The sequence below is a fragment of the Fomitopsis serialis genome (assembly GCF_022376445.1).
Source record: "Fomitopsis serialis strain Sig1Antser10 chromosome Unknown B0H18scaffold_3, whole genome shotgun sequence".
NCBI lineage: Eukaryota > Fungi > Basidiomycota > Agaricomycetes > Polyporales > Fomitopsidaceae > Fomitopsis > Fomitopsis serialis.
The window spans coordinates 1,015,414-1,038,503 of NW_025954963.1; the positions used below are offsets into that span (position 1 = coordinate 1,015,414).

At 57.4% G+C, this 23,090-nt stretch overlaps 6 protein-coding genes across 6 annotated transcripts; 4 read left to right on the forward strand and 2 right to left on the reverse strand.

Annotated features, from left to right (window-relative positions):
* Positions 1-384: 384 nt before the first annotated feature.
* Positions 385-2,021, forward strand: B0H18DRAFT_950734 (uncharacterized protein; the record flags this gene model as incomplete). The annotated part of the gene is made up of 8 exons (XM_048041972.1): positions 385-440; positions 484-627; positions 690-732; positions 821-1,128; positions 1,188-1,232; positions 1,294-1,395; positions 1,650-1,788; positions 1,842-2,021. 8 exons carry the CDS (start codon positions 385-387, stop codon positions 2,019-2,021), a joined length of 1,017 nt encoding a protein of 338 aa, XP_047899826.1.
* Positions 2,022-5,624: 3,603 nt separating this feature from the next.
* Positions 5,625-6,704, forward strand: B0H18DRAFT_1113847 (uncharacterized protein; the record flags this gene model as incomplete). Its single annotated transcript, XM_048033033.1, has 2 exons — positions 5,625-6,614; positions 6,669-6,704. 2 exons carry the CDS (start codon positions 5,625-5,627, stop codon positions 6,702-6,704), a joined length of 1,026 nt encoding a protein of 341 aa, XP_047899827.1.
* Positions 6,705-12,383: 5,679 nt separating this feature from the next.
* On the forward strand, positions 12,384-13,211 carry B0H18DRAFT_868110 (uncharacterized protein; the record flags this gene model as incomplete). Its single annotated transcript, XM_048039920.1, has 2 exons — positions 12,384-12,725; positions 12,783-13,211. 2 exons carry the CDS (start codon positions 12,384-12,386, stop codon positions 13,209-13,211), a joined length of 771 nt encoding a protein of 256 aa, XP_047899828.1.
* A 2,473-nt stretch (positions 13,212-15,684) lies between these two features.
* On the reverse strand, positions 15,685-17,481 carry B0H18DRAFT_950737 (uncharacterized protein; the record flags this gene model as incomplete). The annotated part of the gene is made up of 7 exons (XM_048041973.1): positions 15,685-15,711; positions 15,908-16,087; positions 16,138-16,259; positions 16,321-16,402; positions 16,428-17,054; positions 17,249-17,399; positions 17,453-17,481. The coding sequence occupies 7 exons, from the start codon at positions 17,479-17,481 to the stop codon at positions 15,685-15,687; spliced, it is 1,218 nt and encodes a 405-aa protein (XP_047899829.1).
* Positions 17,482-19,673: 2,192 nt separating this feature from the next.
* B0H18DRAFT_950738 (uncharacterized protein) lies at positions 19,674-20,500 on the reverse strand (the record flags this gene model as incomplete). Its single annotated transcript, XM_048041974.1, has 5 exons — positions 19,674-19,738; positions 19,797-19,986; positions 20,044-20,112; positions 20,179-20,301; positions 20,327-20,500. 5 exons carry the CDS (start codon positions 20,498-20,500, stop codon positions 19,674-19,676), a joined length of 621 nt encoding a protein of 206 aa, XP_047899830.1.
* A 52-nt stretch (positions 20,501-20,552) lies between these two features.
* On the forward strand, positions 20,553-20,927 carry B0H18DRAFT_868479 (uncharacterized protein; the record flags this gene model as incomplete). The annotated part of the gene is made up of 1 exon (XM_048039946.1): positions 20,553-20,927. A coding segment is annotated over one exon (375 nt), but the record flags the coding sequence as incomplete, so codon positions are not given.
* Between the last annotated feature and the right edge of the window lie 2,163 nt (positions 20,928-23,090).

Below are 23,090 nucleotides of genomic sequence, written 5' to 3' on the forward strand. Positions count from 1 at the left end.
GGTTTTAATGCTTTTTTTCTAGAGTTCTTACTCGCGATCGGTGCTGCGCGGTCTACGCGCCGGAGAGCTCCGGCACACGAGATCAATCTCACGAATTAGCTGTTTTATTAGAACTTCTCATGGGGAGCGCCAGGCCCGTGATGAGCCAGACAAGGTGAGCCAAACTGCCTTATTCTGTCCGGCGACTGCGTCTTATGTCACTCGCAGCGCCGGATCCCTGTTTCGGCTACATGCAACGCCGGCCCATGAGAACTGCCATCCCAAGCTCTTTGTTCCTCCTAGAGGTACAATAGCAGCTCGGGATCCTCCCGAATGGCCTTAGGCTGCCGCTCAACCGATATATTTACGTCGGGACAGCTCATCCGTCCCTCTGTACAGTCGCCCATGCCTCCAGGTCTAAGGGGGCGCATGAAGCGCGGCAATGATGGAAGGCGTCGATCGTAAGTGCGAGCTTCCGCTACAGCTGTTCGGGCTAACTTACAGGGCCTCTGTCAATAGTCGACCGCTGGTTCGGAAGCGTTCCACATCTGACAGCGGCTCCCGCGGTCACTCCCCCACTGGCAGTGGACCAGCCTCGAAACGGCCTCGGCCTACCGCCTTCGCTGAGTCCCTGGTGGGTCATACCTCGTAAGCAGCTGCTATGTTCTACTGCTTCGCGGTACACTGACACCGGTGTGGCCTGACGACAGGACCAGCGTGCAGCCTACAGGAGCCCGCAACCCCGCCGAGCAGGTAAGCTGCAAATTGGCAGTTTGCCGTTGCGCTCATCCTCAATGCTAACAACATCGCTGACCTGGCTGGGCGCGCTCGCCTTGTACAGGCAAACGCGGAAGCCGCCTCTTCAGTAGCTATGCCGCTGACGGGTCTGCTTGCAATGCGCAGCGCTTCTCAATCTACGACGGATGGACTGACGCTTCCAGGATGGATGCCAGCAGAGCATGCCTCCGACCTCCAGCTCACCTCCTCCAGGGACACACTCGCCGCCGTCTTGACAGACCATAGCGTAGTACTGCCGCCTCTGACCTCTACTTATGTCAATTCCTCGGGCGCTGAAAACCCTAGCTACATGAGAATGTCGCTGGATAGCCTGACATCTATGATGAACAGCATGGATGAACGTGGCTCTGCGTCAGTTGGGCCCATTCGCTCAGCCATGCCTTCGCTGATTTTTAGCTGATTGCATGCAGCATGAACGTCGACTCTCCCGCAGTAGCCCAGCCTCCTCGTGAAAGGTGAGATCAATCGCTCCGTTCATGAAGTCGTCGACGCCTTGAACCTCCCATGTTGTTGCAGTGCCAGTTCGCCCGCCACTTATCAAGAACAGGCTATAGCTGCGCCATGGTCTCCAAACGAAGACATGCGGCGCATAGCAGCTCAAGAAGATGGGAGCCCCCGGTATGTCTTTACGGCTCATGCCGTGGCAGCAGTGCAGCACTGAACAAACTCTTTTGTGGCTCCGAGTCAGCTCCGAGCCGTTTGCCCGATTATCACTCCGCTCAAGATCGACCGGCCTGACTTATGTCCCTGTTCCGTCCACCATGCCGCAAGCGGCAAGCAACAGAGACAGCTCTGTCGATCCTCTTGAAGTGGCAAGCAGGTACGGCGCGCATATTCGCGAGGTCCAAACTGATGTTGACCTACAACGGCAGGACACCGTTGGCATCCCCTGGCAATGCGGGGCCTTCCGCGCCAAGCAGCCCAAGCAGATGCACCCGACCCGGCTCATCCATCAGCGACGTTACCATGAGCCATGCTGGCCAAACCGAAGCCGGGGAGGATGGGCTAGAGGTAGGCCTATGTTCTGTTCATTCGGTTAAACGCCGGCTCATGGCGGACAATAGCCTCTTGGCCACCTTGGAGGTGTCGAAAATGCCCTTCAGTCCACTCTGGATGCGCTGAGGGGTGTCCAGGCCCATGGGCAGGGCTCTCCTACTGCCACCACTGTCACCATCACGACAGTGTCTGGTGACACAGTCAAGACGGTCACTGCGACGATCACTGCGCCGGCGCCCACAGCATAGTGCAGCCGATATATCATGCGCGCAGGCTCACATATGTTGAACGTTCGCTGCGCGGTTTTGAGCTTGCTATCTGTACGTGTGTACCCGCTGTAAATATCTAATTGTTTGCCCATACACGCAACCATGCTAGCGACCCCATGGGCTGTGTCATAGCACACGGCCCGGTGCGGGAAAGCCCTTCGTAGTTGAACGTTGACATCCGATACTGTAACGTACTATCCAAATGCTCCTCACTCAGCCCAAGGCCATCCGACAACTCTTCCGTTACATCTACGAGACGTGCTGCTTCGCGGCGGTCTACGGCGACTCGCTCTCGAAGGCCAATGGGCCGTAGCCCCTTCCTCTTTCACACCCTATCTCACACATTGCACTGATTTCTCTGTTCTACACTGCAGTCTACCACTCGTACGTCGCATCCGACTCTACCAGTGCGCCGGAGAGTGCGCGAGAGGTCCCTCCGATGGTCACTGTAGGAGCCGGGTAGAGTGCTGAGCGCTGAGCTGCCGGGGCCGCACCAGGTTGCAAACGTTAACAGCCCTGCGCACCACACTCACACCCCGCCCTGAGCGCTTGAGCCCGGCTGCTCGTCCCGCCCGACCGCCGCGTCGAAAGCGTATGGTCTCCCAGGCGGGAGCTCCCTCCTTACGTACATACATGGCATGGTGTCGCGATCGGCTTGAACGCTCCCTACTGTACATACACCTGCTCCTATCTCTACCCCGGGCCTCTCCTACTCCTATGCTGTACACGCCTTCGCTCTACCTCGGATAGTACAGCCCCGAACCCATCCCATGCCGTTATAGTGTCGTCTACATTGGGCTCGGCCCTCGCGGACAATAAAAAGATTTCATGGAAAACAAACAAACAGGCGACTGCGAGCTTGAGCTTGAGACAGACTTGTGACGACAGAAACGAGAAACCGACAAGAATCGAGCCTAACCGTCTACGCTAATGAACTGGCTCAGGCCGCATGACGCCTCAGTCGCCGACGGCGGCAAGCAAACACGGGCGTAGGCGAAGGTTTGATGACCAAGGGTCTCAACCGCTCGACAGGGAATACAGCATATTGCCAGCGGCGGATGAGGTGTACGCAGTGGCCAAAAATTCAAACGCAAGCAAACTTCCGCGCAAACCGCCGTAGTTCAAAGATCCAAGTGTTCGAATGGCTACGGCGACGGCATGAGCATGCGCGGCTGGCACAGCGACATCGGCCGAGGCTTTGTGGACGTAATCGCGTGCGGGGACAGAGTAGAGCTGGGCTTTCAGCCTTGCAGCTCGGAGCCTGAGCCAGGGTCGTATGCGGGCCAGCCCGCCGGCTTGACTATGGCCAGGATCTCTGGGAGGCAACCCCAGAGATCAGGCGGCCCGCTGGGCTTCGGTTTCGCAAAGAGCATCCTCGCAGCTTTCGCACGGGCCTATGTCGCCGGCGCCGTCGCGCGGCGCGCGCTCGCAGGGCCGGAAAGGGGCGGAGTGCCTCGACAGATGCCGGCGTAGGACACAGGGGCCCAGGAAGTCGACGTTGCCCCGACACTGTTCAGCCACCAGCGAGTTGCGTTCGAATAATGTGATACGAGAGAAGGGTGAGAGGCGTCCAGTGAGCCCATGGGCGTGGCGACGGCCTTCTGCAGGGGTGCTTGAAGGCCGCCGATGCGCACCGCGATATCTTACGAGCCCAGCCGCTCACGAGCGCCGCCGAGGCGAAAGGAGCCCTTGGGAAGGATGCGCGGATCTAGCTGGCAGGGAGAGTGAACTAACAGAGCGTCCAGCTTGCGCCTCTCGTACCCGACCCCTACCCTGGCTGACCTCCGGCCCTGATGCACCGCGCCCAACGAAGCGTCCGGGTTGCTGGGGGAAGGGGCGCGAAACGCCCCGCATTTGTGCCGCGTAGCAGCGGCGCCAGCAGCCCGCACAACGCGGCGGCAGGGGGCGGGGGGGCTGCAAGGGGGACTGCAGGGGGGGCTTTTGCGGCCGCAGCAGGGCTTTCTGGCCAGATCTTTGGGAAAGGCGTTCCTGTCGTCGCCGCGGCGTCAGCTAAGGGTGCTCAGGAGCCAGCGCCCGGCGAGGGCGTGCAAGGTGCGGGATGTTGGGCTCCACTCAACCGCACGCTCGGCGCCCTCGAAAAACGCGTAGGGAGGCAGCAGCTTACCGTGCGTACTCGCCCGCCTGCGGGGCGCGGTTGGCGAAGGGCGTTCGGAGCAAGCGCTCAGAGCCTCGACGCTTTGTCCTGAGTCCTCGACGCTTTGTGCCCGGCGCTCACGCGACGGCGCAGGCTCGACACAAACCCCTCACGTGAACATGAGGGGCCGCAGAGCCCGGATCATCGTAGCGGTGTCGGGGGGCTTTGTTTGTAAGTAATCCCGTTAAAGTCGCGCTGTCCTTCGTCCCATGAGATTACTACAACCACATAGGTAGGGATTTGTGATCTTGTTACAAAACCTTTGTGTCGGTTCGTATTGGTCGGCCCGAGAACTCATACTAAGCACGTGTGTACTAATTCTGACTTTGCGTGGAGGACCAACGCCACCAGAACGCCCGAACAACTGGGAGGAGCGTTGCGCAAGGTTGCGCAACCTCCCCGTGGAGCAGACTTTCTGCTTGTGTAACACTGGCGAGTCTGCAGCGAAACTGGCCGCAGTGGCAAGATATCCTCACGCTGCCTTCGGCGTCGTGTTTTCGGGCCAGCTATCAAGGTCCCACGGTAAACCGTACGGCTCGCTGCAACTGCGTTTTCCGCCGGTGGCCTCGCGGTCCAGGTCTCCCCTGGCAGGATCATTGGGCTGTGAGCTGCTGAACAGCTACGATATGATGATGATCCTCACACAAGGGACAAACCGGGTTGTGCGGGATCCTAACATTGTGACTTCGCGTAGAAGCACATAGATTAGGTATAATATTACCAAAAATTACATATGGCAGGCACTCAACCGTTGAAAGGTGCAGCCTCTGATTGGCTCCCTTTCAGTGGGGCGAGAACGTTGGTTATTTTCAGCCATTTATCTGATCTACACTCTGTTATGGCAGGGCAGTGCGGTGAGAAGAGAGCGTGGAATCAGGGTGCTGAGCCGACGTGGGGATAGAATGGTGCACCGCCGCAGGTGAGAATGATCTGCGAGTGAAGGGTTTGGGGTCCAGGTAGATGAGTCAACCACGTCCCGATGTCTGCACACAATATATTACTTTTGTGGTTGCGTACATAAGTATTCGCCGAGGTCTTGCATAACACAGGAGCCCCGGAACTGGCACTTGCAACACACGGCGGGTCTGTGGCTGCTGCCACTGCAGCAGCAGACAGACGAGCGAAGCACTGGCACTCGTGAGACGATTTAGTGTGCGCACCCGCAACGTGTCTCGTGTGCGCACTGCAGAGCCAGCGGCGATGGAATTGTGTATATCGATTCTCTCAGGACTCGTGTAACCGCACGCGCGACCTGGGCCTGCGCGTTGAGCGCTCGCAGCGAGGCCGTCCACAGCCGCGCCGAGTCTCCTTCAGTCGCCCGTGCCAATTAATATTGCCATGTGTGGCCTCCTGCGGCTTCGCTGGACTCATCATGGCTATCGCGTGCCTAGTCTTCTGCATATCTACCCCCATCTCCCTCACTCGCAATGCGCTTCAACTCCCTGTTCCGCACACGTTTCTTCTGCCTGCCCCTACGACTGCCTTGGATGTCTGCCCCGCGCGATATCAAACCGCTACATCTTCTACTAGAGGCACCCGCTCCTCTGGGGAACCCTGACAAGAAGAAGATCGCCGTCAACACTCTGGAGACCCTATATCTCAGCGCCGATTCGATCGTGCACCAATACCTTGTCTCCCAGATCACATTGTGGAAACACAATAAACTACCCAATCATGAATTCGTGGTCGCGCACATAAGCTTCGGAGGCACCGTCGTCGGCGCACTGCGAATGGAGCGCACGCTCGAACTCACTGACGAAGAATCCGACAACTCGTCCAGCGTATCCTTCACGAGCAGCTCGTGCCCCCTTCCTGCTTCCGACCCAATCACCATATACACCTCGGAGGACGTCAGTCACGCGACGAAGGGTGCCCAGGAGATCGCGAAACAGGTTCTCGAAGGGAACGTCACCATCGCCACCATCATCGCCGCCTGCTCCGTCCTTACCCAAGAGTACCCAGAGTACGAGCTGGGCTCGAAGCAGTGCTACTGGTTTGCCGGATTGGTCTTTCGGCTCATTGCCGGAGACAATGTCATGACGGCGACCAACCCCATTGGCATGCGAGCGGGCGAGTTCGCCAATTTTCTCAATATCATGCAAGAGCCAGAGTTGGCTGAGCAAGCAGAGGCGATGCAACCCATATTCGAGACCAAACTGCGGGAAGTCGAGCATGCTGTCGCTCAGAAACTGGCGAAGGAGAGGGCGGCGGCCGAGATGCAGGCACAGCTGGCTGAAGCCCAGAGGCGGGTTCAGGAGGCAGAGAGGCGGGAGAGGGCGGCGGCCGAGATGCAGGCGGCCGAGATGCAGGCACAGCTGGCTGAAGCCCAGAGGCGGGTTCAGGAGGCAGGGAGGCGGGAGGCTGAACTTGTGAAGGCATACGAGCTCAAACTATGCGAGCTCAGAGAAGAAATTATGGTGAGTGTTCTACGTGGCTGTGTTCGTTCGTCTTCAACTGACCTCTCATTTTAGTCTCTGCAATCGGGCACTGCGCCGAGCACTGCGTAGACGACACGCTCGGTGCGTCGCAGTCGCAGGCATGGCGGTCATGCAGGTCCATCCTATCTAGCCCATTGCTTTCGTCGCTGTCGATAATGCTTTCTAAATTGTGTTCTCCGAGTCGTCCCTGGCATCCTTCTCGCGCTGTTCTGCTTGGTTTAGTACACCCTACTCACTGCTATGCGTCCTTGCTGTCATCGCTACGCCCGCGCACTGGCTCAGGTTGTATGTAACGTCTGCCCCTGTATGACTGTTCTCAGAATGAATATCCGCTATCTGGCAGCACATAGCCATGTCAAGGATCAGACTGTGTCATGACGACCAGATGGCCCTGAGGTCTACCAGTACTCGTTCGTAAGCGTTCGATATGTCGTTCCGGATCTGGTCTTGATCCGGGAAGGGCGTCACGTCCTTGGTAGTGTTCGCATTGCATTGGCGAACATCTGCGACAGTGCGCAGTCCGCCGTCTTGTTTCGCAAGGCAGAGCGTTGGTGCTGCTTGCTCTATCTGGCATTCTTTCCACCAGCCATTGACTGTGTAGAGCCGGATTTCCTCGAGCTGGTTGGGCTTGAGAGAGTCTGGACACCTCAATAAGTAGTAAGTGTATCTTTCTCGATCGTCAATTAGCGGTATAGTGTGATTGACTTCTCGTCCCGGGTGTAATCCGGGCGGTACTGGGTCAAAACGTTCAGCGTATTTCCGTCATAAACTGTTCGCGTATCTGCGTGATACACACCGTTCATGCGAAAGTTTGGCGTGTGTCTCGACTTTGCAAAGTCGGTGATCTGCATTGGCGACATTACAATACCCGCGCTGCTTCCGCGGGAGGAGGAGGACGCCGCCACCAGACGGCGGCGTACATTCCCACCTCGCCGCAGTGCCACGAGCGCTTTGCAGCAGACACCCGCTCCGCCCCCGCCTAATCTTCACATACACTAACCGAGACAGACCGGACGGTAGTGCGCCATCCGACCCACTACAGAGTGCCAGTGTCTCGTTTCATCGCATAACAGCCAACGAAACCCCTTCTGCCACAGATGAAGCACGTCGAGCACTGCATCGTAGTGGTCAAGGCTCACGTTGAAATAAACCTCACCTCTGAATTGACTTCATAGCATGGATACGTTCGCGCCGTACTAGTTGATGCACGAACGACTGCCGACACATCCCAGTTGCAGGATGGCCGGGTTTTCGAGCTCGAAGGCTTGTACGCCTGCAACTCGAGCGAAATCTAGACTAATAGAATCAGCAGGACCTCCGAAATCAAGCAATACCAAGGCTAGCTTGAAGCCCGTTGATAGTCAAATATGCGATAAGACAACTTGAAGTTTGATCGTACCGCGTGAAGTCAGGCCGACGGCCCATTACAGCGCGTCGCATAGTTGCGCGTGTCGCGAGGGCTTGTGAACTCAGCGAATTGGGTGCGTCGGGAATGCGCGTAGTACGAGCTAACGTCGCTCGTAGAGTAGGGTATGGCCGAGGCGCATGGTCATGCATGTCCGCATCATCCCTGAGCGCTCGTTCAGCGAGTCTGCAAGCCGGGAAGACTACCGTATCAAATAAGTAACACGGTGACACACCTTCCGAACCACGGAGTCACTGGTATGAACATGGAACACGAATTATCAGGGGTCACTGGGACGTGGCAGTTGTCATGTACATGAACATATCAGTGAGCGCCGCAGGCATGTGTGGTTATTGAGTGCGGCAGTGGCGCAAACAGGACTGAGCGCCCGTCAAGTCCGAATAGGCAAGGTGGCCGTGATGGAGCTAGTGTTCGGACTCGAGGGGGGCAACATCGTACAGCAATGCATGTAGCGAGACCTGGTTGTGACGGGAGTGGTTTTGTTGGTCCATTATAGGAGGTTGAACGATCTCAGAGCTAGGGGGCGGGGTGAATGTGAGGTGCACAGACAGGTAGCGATGTAGCATAGGGTCCAAAACGCAGAAGTCTCAACAGAAAGTGACTAACGAAGGGCTTAGTCCTCTACTTTCGTATGCGGTCAAAATTATGGTGATTTTCTCGGAATTATCGGAAGGGATTTGGACATGTATTCGACGGCGTGAGGCGAGAATACTCAATTCCTGCTAATTCCAATTTGCATGCTCGCTTCGCTCGCAATAAATCGAGAAAATCATGAAAAAGCAGGAACATCAGGAAAAGGGCTGCACACCTCAAACATTTACTTACTGTGAGCTCACATGTGTCCACCACGCGCCTGCGCCTGAAACAGTCGCTTTGCGTGGGATGAATGTTGTGCGATGGAGCATACTAGAGCGGTGGCCGGTGGTCCCCGGCGATCGGCGATCACCTTGAGATGCCCATTGTTCACTTGTAACCACCTGCTGACCTCCATTGTTCGCAGCAGCTTAACTGATGCGCTACTACGTCGCTGCGACGTTCTTGCTGTACGCACCCTTCACCCGCGGCATGCGATGTCGGGGCATGATATGCATCAGGCAGGGTCGGGTACGGTTCCTCCTTCTGCTGTGGTCCTCGCTGCATGCATCACTGATAACGTGTATGTCGTTGACAGTGCCTTCGGGGCGGCGGCCACCGCAAAAACGAGCGGCAGAAGGTGCGCCGTCTTCGAGTGGAGACCTTGGTGGCGCTGGAGACTGGATCCCAAACAAGCGACCTCGATACGACACCCCTGAAGCCCCCGTTGGACGTAAGCAGCGCGGCAAACTGAAGCATAGGCGGTACGACACAGACTCTTTTCTTCAGCTACCGGGATGCTCACAGGCATGGCCAAGGATCATGGGTGCTCGCTTGGAGTATGCATCCTCTCACGATGACAAAACACTGTCGTACTCTTCACAGAGGTGCCGTCTATTAATCTCGCTCAGCCGTTACTGCTCGTGTCTTACCGATACCTGTCCTAGCTCCCCCGGAACCCCCCACTCTACTCAGGCTAGTCGCGTTGCGAGCCGCAGGCATGGTGACAAACGAGGCTTGCACGCATTGATGCGCAGCCCTCCCGTCCTGACAGAGCCGGGGCCTTCTTCCAGTCGTCCCTTGAGCTTGCATAGGCCAGCCTCCTTCGATGGTAGTGAGGGTTCGATCCGGGCTTACTCACGCCCAACTTACGAGGTGAAAATTAATTGGGATCTCTCTACAGGCGACGTGAGCCCATCATCATCAACCTCGTCGTCGCGCACTGCCCGTGTAGGCGAAACGCACAGCTCAGCGGAGGTATATTTCACGGGCTTGTCGGACCTTTCTGGGTCCGAGTCGTTCAGCATTGACAAGCCTGTTAGCGGCTGGGAGGGAGATGTGATCCCCGGAGCTTCTCTGTTAGATGGCAACGCAATGTCAGCGACGGCTGGCAGTGCGTCGGCGAGTAGCCCCGAGCACCGCCCCGGCGTGATTGAACGCCAAGGTGCTTCAGACCTCCGGGCGGTCTCGTCTGCATACCGGCGCATGTTATGTGGCCCATTCGTCAAACATGCTGAGAATGCCGAACGAACATCGGCGTCAGGCTTCCTGCCCAGCTCAAATGTCGACGGGCTCCACTTCTCTGATGGGAGTGAAATGTGCATACGTAGGGTGAGATACGCAGCTCTTCGGTGTTCTTATGGCGTGGATCTCATTTACACCGAACAGGGGCCCAAAGATGCGGCTACAACGCAACGTGGCCATGGAGAAATCGCAGACAGCGCGCCTACTCGGCCACGAACCGGCTTGTCGATAGCGGATCTCTGCCACCCTGTGTCTGATGTAGGTGCAGCAGCTCTGTACTCCTTCGGAGGAGCTTCCCAGCAGTCCCCACTCCACCAGAGTTCCGGTGACAACAGCCGCCAGCCGGTGGAGCGCGCTCCTACTGCTGGCGTCGAATCCGTGTTGCAATCGAAGGAGGTCTTTGACAAGCCAGCACTGTACACAGGATCAGACGAGGAGACTCCTGAGCGTAGGGCGACTCTCTCCGGCCCTTCAATCGCTGACCACGTGCCTGCGCAAGCGTCGAATCTTCCGGAGATCAGCCCCGTCACGAGCTTGTCGAGGCGAGGTGGGACAGGCGGCGGGTCGTCTTCGAGGAGGAAAAGACTGCGCAGTCCTTCTGCAGGTGATATTGGCAGGGTGGATTCCGGATCTACGCGTGGCCCACCGTCCGCCGTTGCCTCGTCCATATTTTCCAGCACTTCCCTAGGCAGCCCCGCAGCTGCATTCCCCGGCACGATTGCGACGCTGTCTCATCAGGCCTCTTTTCCCTCTCTCCCTGGCATTCATGGCCTTGTAAACTGGTCTCCGAATTCACAGGGACATCCCTCCGACAACAACACCTGGGCCATCCCTTCCCAGGAAAGGTCAGGGCTGTGGAGGCCTTCAGCAAGCCCCGCGAGCTTCGGCTTGCCATCTCTACAGCAGTTCGAAGCTGGTAGAGGCCAAGCGACGGCAGTCGCCGATCTTATATTGCCCTGCGTGACTTATACGTCGGTGCCACCAATAATCACATCCGCTTCAACTAACGCACCGTCTTCTGAGACACGACCTGCGGCGAGGATGCCGGTTCCAGGCCCCAACATGGAAGCGTGCGATACTCTTGAGCGTATGACGTTGCTTATGGATCCTGTGGATCCTGGGTATACCGAGGGCGCGGCATCGCCTGTTGGAGCCGCACCGCAGGGAGGACCCTCCATGTATGCTCCAGTGCCCGAGGCTTGCAATTTGCGACCCGCGGGGCATGTACAGCGCTTCACAACGACCAGATTGGTGCCTGAAGGCAGTCATCGTGGCCCATCCTACGGAGATACAGTCAGTGACATGCCCTCTTGGCATATGACTCAGGTACTCATGGCTTGACAGCCCGACCTGTGGCCTCTCGCGGACACGGCCGCTGAGCTCCCCAGGTATCAGTCGCAGCCTATGACCTGCTCCCCGCCACGAATTGCCGGTGTAAAGAGGCGTCGCAGCGGTGTTAAGGCGCCCAGTAGCAGTCGGAGTCATGACCCTATCGTTCAAGCTGCGCCGAGCTTTCCGACAGCGAGAACCGCTCTCAGCACACGCGGGCCGGCTTCTGAAGACGGGAAGTCCATACAAGGGGCAGACGCGACCGGTGCCGGTTATCATGGCGAGAATGTCGAGAATGTCTCCTCCCAGGAGATGTCCATGGACGTCGATGACCCAATTACAGCCGCCCGTGGCGCTGCTGAACGCACTGAGCTTCCTCCTGGCGGCTATGCGCCGCACACTTCTGCTGGCTCGGGCAATTCGCTCAACCACACCATCCACGCTGCGGAACAACATGAAGGACACGCGCTTCACGTTGAAACCATGATGGGTGAGGACGAAAAAGATGAGCCATTTACCCACGACAGACGCTCCGTAAGTACAATTTTGCGTTCCCGCACTGTCTATTCAGGGCTAAAGGCATCGACTAGTTCGTTCCGGCATCTCACGATGATATCCGGGCTATCAGAGGCGAACTCAGAAGTCTCTCGGGCGAAGTAGCCTCACTGCAAAGACAGCATCGTTCAGACGGTCAACACGAGGGTTCGGATGCGGATGATGAGAGCGACGAGCTAGGTATGCCTGCAGTGAAACGCAAGAGGCTGGCTGGTTTTCCCAAGCGCCGCCCACTTGAAGGCAATGAGCTCGCGGTGCGATGATACTGCTTATTTACCTGTGCGCGAAACAGAGGCTGACCTGTATCATAGCGCGCTGTTCGAGATCATGTCATGCTGCTCATGCGCCGAAGGGATAGTGACGCGCGCTTCAAGCGGGCGACACTCGTGACGGTTGAGGAAAGGGAGGCATGGGATGGTTCGAGTCGATGCTGCACGGCCGATGCGTTCAAGGTAGACTTGCAAGGGACGCCAGCAAATGGGTGGAACAAATCTGCGGCTCGAGTGTTTTGCAAGCATTTCAGGGCGAGCAAACAATATCGATGCAAAGACAAGGCGAAGATCATCTCAGCATTTACGACGCATCTCAAACAGCTTAAACGAAGGTATCAACGTGCGAGTATGAGCCAAAACGAAGTGAGAGAAAAGCTGCGTAGACAGAGTCGCGCGCAACGTAGGAACACAGTACGTTCTGCTGAGGCAATCTGCTCTGTCATGATGAACTGAATTCCGACGCATCAGCTGTTCTCTCAACGCCTAACATCCGCGGTGCAGTACCCGCAACTTCGGCATCACGTCGGCATGCTCCGCAAGTTGGGTACGGACGGGATGAGCTCCGACGAGCCTGATCGTGATATCAGAGGACAATTCCTCATTCACGCACCGCCGTATCGGTCGTCCAAGGTCACTGTTTGGCTCCGGGTTTTCGACCACTTTTACAGGAGGTATAGGGAATCTAAAGGCGTAGGACCAGGCTCAGGGAGAGGCGCCCTACCAAGAATTCGTCTGGATAGGGGCTTGTTGTCAGATCGACCTGGGGCAGTTTCTGGCCTGCCAGCCAACTGTTACAGCCTCGAGTGGTTCGAAAGGCTCAACGAATTTGAGAAAGAAGATTTGGAGGTGGATTCGGCGGAGTATATATTGGAGCACGAGCCTCGAGTCATGTCGTGAGTGCTTCTGTTTGGGCGCTATGTCTCGCGCACTTCTTACTAGATGACGCAGCGATATTCTTCGGCATGGTAACTCGAGAATCAAGCAACCAAGAGGCGAGGACAGCAGGGAGGCCAAAGAGCGCACCACCGCTAGCGTGGCACTGCGCACCGATGCCGAAGCGAGACTCGACGTAGACGGGAGCGGACAAGGCGTGACATTCACCAGTGACTCTGGATCGCTTACTGGAGATACCCTGAGCCATGAGCTCGCTGGCAAAGCTGGAACGGATGCGATTGCCTCTGATCAGCGATCGAACTGGAAGCCGCAAGCAGGGCGTGAGCGTATTGCCATGGAGGATGAGCGCCCGATTGGAGGGCGCCAGGGTAAGCCGAAGGCATCCAACAAGGCAGTCGGGAAATCGCGCGGCGGCAGTCGGAGGCATAGATAGGCACAGTGACAACGGAGGGCATCGAAGCTCTTTTGGGGCCGGGGTCAAAGGACGCAGGGCTCCGTACAAATTGTCGTTTGTAGCCCGCGATCGCTTGTACAGGAACATCACTCAGAGAATAATCAAGGTCTCTCGTCGATTTATTGAAAACATAGGGACGTGTCACCCGTATCTGCTTTGAACTGCTTCTCCCTCGGTCTCTCCTGCAAGCTTCGCATCCCGCCCACGACGTAGCGACGAGAGAGTTCGCGCGCGCAAGACAAGTCTATACCAGTAACATTCAGCGTCGCAGCTTAGGTGAGTACGTCTGAGCATGCTGAGCGTTGAAGTGCATAAATAACCCATACTCTTAATTCGCGAAAGATGGCGTGAGCACATGAACAAGTGATTCCTCTTGGATTCCTCCGACGCACAGCGAGGGCGCCTCACCGAGGGCGCCTCACCTCGGCCGCTGTTCGCAAAATGGTTAGCAAGCGAAATAATCAAGCCATTAGGCCCTGATAAGGCCCTGTATGAGCACCCTGTGCTGTTATCATGATGACGACACAAACTCACCAGTAGCTCTGCCTCGGCGTCATGTTGCCGCTCTTTCTTTCTCTTGCTGCCATACACAACGGAGGTCTCCCGAGTAACCCAGCTGGGTTCGCCATCCGCCTTGACGTGGAGGCGCCGATTTCTGTACCGAGGATGTGGTACTCCTACCTGCGCTGCTTCCCACTGTCCCTGCGTGCCACATAGCCACATGCGCGACTTCTTCGTGCGTGTGTCAACGTGGATGAAAAGGTCTCCTTGGGATGCTTCGAGAGACGCCGGTGGCTGATCGACGGCGAAAGGCAAGTCCACTTTGTACCAGATCGTCTGGCCCTCTTCGCGGCCTTTGCGGAAATTTGAGCAGTTCCGGTAAAGCTCCCAGTCTCTGATGGCAGCAAGACGGGCCTCGGCGGGAGGCTGACCATTGGCACCGCGCGAGGCATGTCTCCCGTTTCCCTTGTTCCGAGCGGCCAACGTCGTTGCGTCAGGCGGTTCTAACGCCGAGACTGGCCTCGACGAACCGAGGGTGGGAGTGCATAGCCGCGCGACGGTCAACCCGACGGGCGGGGCCGACGAGGGTCGTGCGCGTGCAAGAGAGATCAGTTCGGTAGGGTATGCTCGCATGGTAAGGCCCCGAGCACCGCTTGCAGGCATATTATGTCGACCTTCTGCGTCAGGGTTGCGCTCTCGTCGCATGGGAAGGTTACCCCTATCTGCTGCCTGAAGACTATTCGGCACCGACACTTGGCTTTGCCCGGAAGAAGTGTCGTCAACAGAGACATCGGGTGCAGCGACAACCGGTGAGGGGAAGGTTCTGGTAATAGTAGGAGGTAGTGGGACCGCCGGGGAAAGCCCACGAGGAGAAGTTGCAACCCTTTGTGTCGAAAGCGACGTCTCTGGACAAGCGGCTCCCAATTGACTGTAAGAATAGGGCAAGTGAGGCTGGTCGACTTCAAGTTGCACTTCCTAAGCATCGATGGACATGAGAAAAGCACGACGAGCACCCGAACAGCAATGCTAGACCTGCTTACATTTGCGTGCGACTCGGCGAGAAAAGATGATACGGGCACGAGGTCCGTGGAAATGGACGACGCGCTGAGGCAATCATCATCGGCGCAAAGACTAGAGTCGGTGTCATCGTCGCATCCTTCACCTTGAACGTGAAAGCCGGCCCCATCTGCTGTGGCGAATACGTGAGGACAGCGGCCCTCGATCAGGCATTCGTCTACGTACCGACAGGGCGGAGTAAGGGAAATCTATGGCGGGTAGTGGGTATCGTGGTCGCGCGCCCAGGACGTTCGTCTGCAAACCTGGGCCCTGTCATGAAGGTGCGACCGGCAGGTGCGTGCTGTGAAACGTGCGCTTCATTACGCAGCAATTGAGAGAGCGGTGTTCGTAGTACTGGAGGTGCTGACGTTGGAGCCGAATCCACAGCACATCTGCTCGGCACGACCTCTGCACGAGCGTGCAACGTAAGATATGCGGAGCGTTGTATGCGTGCTTCATGTGGGCCTACCCAAAGCCTCCTTCTCCGCGACGCTGGGTAATACGGCAACGCAGCGCGAAGGTATGAAGACACACCAACAATGAGCGACGCGGAAGCTCTCCTTGGCCGCCAACACAGCTCACAAGTCACATGGCGCGGGCTCAGCCGTAGGGTACAGGCCCTGTGTGGGAAAGCATCCTGCAGTTGGCGTCTGAAGATCTGATATTGCAATGTAGCGCAGCGCTCTACCCTGCCAGGATTCCCGTAGCCGGAGTTGGCCACAGAGACGATACGAGCCCTCGCCTTGCAGACGTCGCCGGCCTTGAGTGTGGCCCCCCACCCTCGAGAACGTCGGAACCCGCACGTAAGGTGGGCCGGCTTGAGCAAGTCGTCATCGATGGTGGCTGGGAAGATTGCCTTCATGGTGGCCTGGCACATGGTTAGGGCGTCACGAACAACGCAGAGCCGGCACTGCTTACCTGCCAGCCAGTTACGATCGCAGAATCCATCGGGGCCTCGTTCCGGCCCGTCCGTGCTGTCTTGAACGCCTCGCCCTCATTACCTACCACGGCGCAGAACGCCTCGACGTCGTTCGCCTCACCTCCAGACCGATACACGTGCCGCGAAGGTTGATCTCGGAAAGCACCTCGTTGTCGCCGAACCACAGCCTCCAGCAGAGGTCCTTGGTACGCCCTCGGAAGCGTCATGGATGTTGGCGTAGCCCATGCTCGGCTTGTAGAGGGACTAGGGGTTAAGCTTGAAGAGGGACAGAGACGTCGCGGCGATCCTCGAACAGTGTGACGTCGATCGCCTGAGATGCCGAATCATATCTAACCACGGCAACCTTGAGTTCGGACTTGTGCTGGCCGTGCGAACAAGCCGCGCCATAGAGGGCGACGGTCACAGGCGTCTCGCCGTCCAAGGTCATGACGACCATCTGGCTCCGACGAGGAACGAAGAGGCGACGCATCGGGTTGTCGACGTGCGATGCACCCTGCACGGTCGTTGACGTAAGGAGTGCACTCAGCCAATGCTGCTGACGAGGGCCTGCGAGCATCTCAAGCCAAGTCGACGCCTCGGGCGACGTGCACCCAACGGAGCAGGCGTTCTTATCGGCCTCAACAGAGCGTTCGACGCCAAGTGAACCGGTGACATTCTCCGGGAGAGGGGAGGCCCTAACACTGAGATGGTCGGCGGTCGGAATGCGACTGAGGCCGCCGCCGTAGAGGCGCTGCGCCAACCTGTCGGCGAGGAACGCGGCGATGTTGTCGAGCACCTCCTTGACCGGCTCGTCCTTCTTCGCAGCATGTTTCGCCGCCACAGGGCCCCGGAGGGTGCACGCACGCTGGGGTTCTCGGCGAAGGCGGCCTCGATGTCCTCGGCTGCCCACGAAATCCTACCAACATATGAGCCACAGTTCCTCGTTGGGCGACCTTAACGTACCCTCTTATACCTGCTCGACGCTTCGGGGAACGGCGATGCTCAGCGACCACGGGCCAGACGAGACACGAAAAGAGTAGAGTATGTTATGTCTACATAAGGCTTCGCCCTCAGTGACAATATAGGGATTAAACAAACAAACGAACGTACCCTCTCGAACGACACCTCGAGAACAGGAATGAAAGGGACCGGCTTCTGGCCCGGGCGTTGTGAGATGGCGAGGAAGAAAGCCTTGTCCTCCGACGCCAGGAGCTGCGCGGTCGCGGCCGGGTACGTCGCGAAGAGGAGCTTGACGAAGTGTCTATGCCGGATCGTAAGCTGAAGGCGACGACAGAACAATACGGAGGTGCTTACTGTGCAGGCATAGCGCCGTCGTCCGACATGACGTTGGTGAGGATGTGTTGCGGCCAACCCACTGCTGTCTGCTGCCGCTTCGAGCGCCGAATGCCCCCTAGGAGACACACATTCCGCTCGCCTGCGGACAACAGTCAAACAGTGGATCTAGGAGTGATTTAGGCAAGGCGTTGCGCCCATGCCATGGTCGGTTCCGGTCAATTCGTTTGCACATGTTTGGTCCGGTGCGATCATGTGGCCACACGTGCTTCGACCGGAGATCTGAGGCTCTCATTGACAAGAAGCAAGAGACAAACGCTAGAGACATTCTCATTGGCTGAGAGATGGACGCCCGAGCGCTGCCCGAGCCTCTCAAGCGCTCCGAGCTCGCGCAACTGAATACTGTACTTCATCCTTCCTCCTCCTCCTCCTCCTCCTCCTCCTCAATACCCCTTAGACTCAGGCTCGCGCGCGACCCTCATGTTCATTTCTCACTCTGGCATAGGAGGGCGCGGACCAGGGCAGCGGTAAGGCGCAGAAAACAACAAGTGACAGGAGTGTACCGAGCGCAGCGGAGACGGGCGCCGTAAGTGTCGACACATGCGAGCGAGCAAGCTAACTGCAGGCACAGGACGCGGTGACGTGCAGCACGACGCATGACGACTGCGAGCATGTAGGCATGGCTGACAAGCGGGCGGCGGGTGGACGAGCGAGCTAGCGAGCGGCACACGCCGACCGTGAGGGCGCTGAGAAAATCCCCAGCACGTAAACACGGTTGACGAATGGACGGCGGGTGCATGAGCGAAGGAGCCGGATGGAGGGGGGAATGGGTAGGCACAAGGCGCAGTCGCCGTGGCGACATGAAGCGCGACACACACGCCGACCGCGAGCACGCCGGGTGAATGCCCAGCACGCAGACACGGCCGACGAACGCGCGCAGAGGGAGCGGGAAGGCGGGCGAGCCAGTGGACGGGCGAGCAGGTGTGGACTGGCAATCGGATGGGCAAGCAGGTGAGTGGATGAGCGAGAGAGCCGGCGGGCGAACAGGTGACAGCGCATACGTCGACCACGAGTGCGCTGGGAGAACACCCATTGCACGCGGACACGGCTGACGAACGCGCACGCAGGCAGGCGAGCGGGTACACAGTACAAGAGCGGGCCACCACACGCACGGCGAGGGCGAGGGAAACTGCTCGGCGAGTATGCAGGGTAAAGCCCCCGCGTGAAGCACAGCCGACGAGCGGACTACGGGCGCGGGCGTAGCTACGAGCAGGGAGGGCCAGCAGACAACGACTGAATATTTCATCATGACCTAGACTCGCACGGCATTCAAGTCGTCGACCTGGGGTGGGAGGACGCAGACCAGCAGGACAGCGAGCAACATACGGTGGACAACCCAGAGAAAAGGGTGGCACAGGGCGACCGGCGACTGCGCGAGGCCAGAACCTCGGTGAAAAACAGCACGACAAAGATGGCTTGGCGAGCCCTGGCGCAGTGACGAGGACTTGGGCAAGTGAAAGGAGGGCGAGGAGGGCGAACATGGTACGTAGAGCAAACCTCAGGAGGCGGACAATGACTGACTGGAAGTTTCCGTCTTGCGTGCCAACTCAGCGAGACTCGGTCATGGACATGGGTGTGCTGCGTGTATGCGTGCTCCATTACTACTGTCCGAGGTCCCATGCGTCAAGATACATTTAGTATCTCCCGAACAGTAGGTATTCATAATACATATGTCGCAGACTGGCACGGGGCCACGAAGCCGACTCCCGAAGGGAGGCGGCTGAGTGGCCTTTCAACTATTATTAGTCTCTTACAGAAGTCGGGGCCTACGCTTGCAAATTACATAGAACAGTCACGATTTTTTAGCACTCGCCCCGCCATGCGCTCAAAACCGTAAATAATTTATCTGACAGAGATATATGCAATCGAAAGCGCATACCCGTAGCGGAGCACGGGCATCGGCTAGTTAAGTACAATTTCACGTAAAGCGCAATGGGTACAAGCTTAAGCTCTACGCTTCTGCGCGCTTAATCTCGTTCTCAAATCCCATAAAGCTCTCAGCGCCCAGTAGCCTCGACGTATACTGTATCGGGCCGGGATCTCGGCCGGACAAGGTACTCGGTCAGTCGACCACCGTGGGCTCATTCCTAAAGTTAATCACAAGGAATTTATACCAGGAGGTAGAGGAGGATTGTGAGAGTCGACTGGTAGGCGTAATTTGTGGTAAGACTGGGAGGTGAGCCTACGGCAGTCGACTGACCGAGTACCACGTCCGGCCGAGATCCCGGCCCGATACAGTACTGACATCTTTAAATAGTATTAACACATTCAATAGTGTTAAATCGGATTTCCAAAAGCCACGCACCTCTCTTAAAGATCTTGAAGAACCAACTTTGTCTCCTCTGGGTCTGTCTCTCAACACCGGTACCATCGTCGCTCGCAGGCGATAGTACGTAGCAAATCATTGCGTCGCCTACTAGCATCTTACCAGGGGTATAGGCGTTCAGCTGTGTGCACTGCTCGCCGGCCCCGGGCCCGGAACACAATCGTGCACGCTGTCTTACGTGGTGAGGCGAGCCTCCCAGATGTAGTCAGCAGATTATGCAGTTGACTTTGAAACCGAGGTTGTACATGGTTTTATCGACCGCCTTCTCGTCACTTCTCAGTCCGCCCGTTGTCAACTTGTGTACACCCCGCCTGATGAATCACAGTCACCAGCAAACCAGTCTCGACCGAGATCCACGTACCGCCGGTTTGTGTGCACCCCCGTAGCGCGTCACATCGCGAACAATCAGGGCCAAGTCTTCCGCATCCTCGACCACGTAGACATGTCCGAGGATCTTGAGGTACGAGAATTCGGTTGCGAAGCTCTGCGACCATGTTGATGTCGCTCACGAGCTTGCCCAACTGTTGGCGCCTGTCATCCGGCTGGTTGCTGGTGAGCTGCTTCTCCCTTGCCTGTTGTCTCGACGTCCTCATGTGGGTGTAGGCGTCTTTCGTCGAATTTTCCCCCAGCTCCACGAGTATTACGCACAAACTCTTGACTACGCACTTCGCGGCGATGCACATATAGAGGCTCTTTTCCATCCCTTCGCGTCCTTTGCTCTCAACGTTTGGAGACGTAGTCTGTGAAAGACACCTCGATTGTACCAATCTGGGCCCCGGGCTCTGTTGCATTGTCCCATTCGGACAGTTTGACCCGGCGGCGGATTGTCGCGTTGGCCTTGCAGATCTGGATTGCGAGGTTGAGGTCGGTCCTGGCGTGCCCCTACTGATACCATCAGCCGCGTTCACTCACTACAACACCCCTCTGGTGACAGAAGGGGCACGGCGTGGCTCCGCTGTCTTTTGGACCGGCGGCACCATGTTTCAATACCGGGAGCTCGATGGACGCATGGTGTCAGAGCTCACATCAGCTGAGAGGGATCAGTACCATCTAGGCCGTGTTTCCCGCATCGCAGCTGGGATCGCACGTTTTCCCGAGCGTAATATCTGACCCCCGGGCCGCTGGGCCTGTACGTACTCTGAAGTAGTTCCCCTGCAGATATTTATCCCCCCTGGATCTTTAATGGCACGGGATGGGAATGGCAGATGGTGTAGCTGCCGCAGAGACGCGAGCGGCCACGAATCGTTCAGGGACGGAGTTGACGGCCATCGCATCATCTTCAAGCACGTCCTCCACTTCCTCCACCTCCTCCTCCACCTCCTCTAACGCATGTACAGGCTGCGGCAGTTCTGCGGGTTGTGGAAATCGAGTTGCTCGTGTCCGCCGTGTGTACGCCGTTGATGTGCCCGTTGACGCATCTCCATGAACGACGCGTAGTGGCGCCCGCGCGGTGATGATCATATTTGAGCTCTTCTTAATGATGACCTCGTACCGAAACCTACTCATTCCACTTTCATCCATCCAGCCTGGAGCAGACTACATCATTCGCATGACATCCAACATACAATCCCGGCGTGTAGCGCGGGCGACCCGTCTGACCGTCTACAGGGACGAGAATGCAGTCAACCGGCCCATGTGCGCTACTACCCGAGCGAAACCCCCGCCGACCACTGCGACTGCCCCGGAGAACGCAAAACCAGTCGTCCTCACGCGGGTCACCACATCAACTGCCACCACCCGCACGAAAGCAGCTGCCTCCGCGTCGAATAGATTTCTGACCGACAGTAAGCTCGCCGGACTGGATTCCCGAGTCGACGTCAGGAGTCCATCGACTGCATCTGGACGACCACGAGCTCCTTGATCTTGGCTGTCACATCCTCAATCTTCGCGGTCACTACCGGTTGCCCCCGCTCTACGCTCCGAAGACGACAAGACACTACCACCGGAGTACAGTGACTGGTCCCTGACGTACGTGTTTGTGACACGGCTACGCGTTGCTCCGCTCATCCTCTCCGCAGCGAGTTGCGTGCCAGATGCTACCGCTCAGGTGATGCCCTCTAAGCGTACGCGAATACCTCGGCCCCGGCTCGATCCCATATGTCCCCGCATAGATGGCTATTATGCGATTCGTGTCGGCGGGCATGGACACGCGGCCGCGTTTCCTACCACCGTCCACTGTGACCGCTTGATTGAGGCCCAGGTCAGTGGTCGAAGGATCTCACGCGTGAGGTGAACACGAACATGGAAGTCTACGGCTTCCTTGCAACCACGACGGCGAAGGTAAGCGTCTCAGACAGTGCCTCCGAGTGCCGGCTCAATGTCTCTTTCGTAGTGACGCTGACTGCTTCTCTCAAAACTTGTCCGAGCTCGAGCCTCACATCAACGGTCTTTTCACCCCATCTCGATTGTGTCCATGTACACGAAGGTCTGCAGCATCCGAGAAAGGCATACTATTACAGGCTCGCGTGTCACAGCCACGAATAGATGCGAAAGCACCACTGTGTATGGCGGTTGACTTCGCTCAGATCAGTTACTCCGCTTGTATCGCTGTCCGAGTCTAGAGCTGGCACGGTGGGCCGTTCCAAATCAAGCCGTGACCACTGGCATAGCCTGAGAAGTAAAGACACCGCCCGTATAACAATATTCTGTGCGCTTCAGAATGCCTGGTCAATCTTGCCCTCAGTGTATTCAGAAAGGCGATGTAGACATCCTCCAGACTTGTACATTCGAATCCGAGCGAGTAGGCACGAAACGGTCGGCCCCGGACTATCGGGCAACCGTACCCCCCTATAAGTACGAGCGTAGGGCGAGAACACTATGGACGGCAGGTAGAAGGAGCCTGGATCGAGCAGAAGTATGCAAAAATCAGCCCTAATCCCATATAGTCAGCGAGTTCTAGCAATGTAGCGTGTGATGAGACATACGGCTCTTCCTGCCTTTACCGTGTGTTCAAGCTGTTGACGCTGGGTACGTAAACGGGCCAACCCCTCTTCCAGCTGCTTGATGCACTTGTTATCGGATTGACGCTGATCCCCGAGCGCCAAGAGTTGCTGGAGGAACGTGCGTTGTAGCAGGGCATAATGCTCTGCTTCGCGAGCCAAGTTCTCTTGGTCCCGTTCTGAGATCCGCACTTTCCCGCGGAGGTGGTCTAGCTTACGAGCGTGTTTGACCACAGCATCCTCTCTATTGGTAGCGTCAACGGGCGGCCACTGAATGAAAGCACTATGAAGACTTGCCGTTCCACAGACTGCTGAAGATACCTATCCGTCTCGT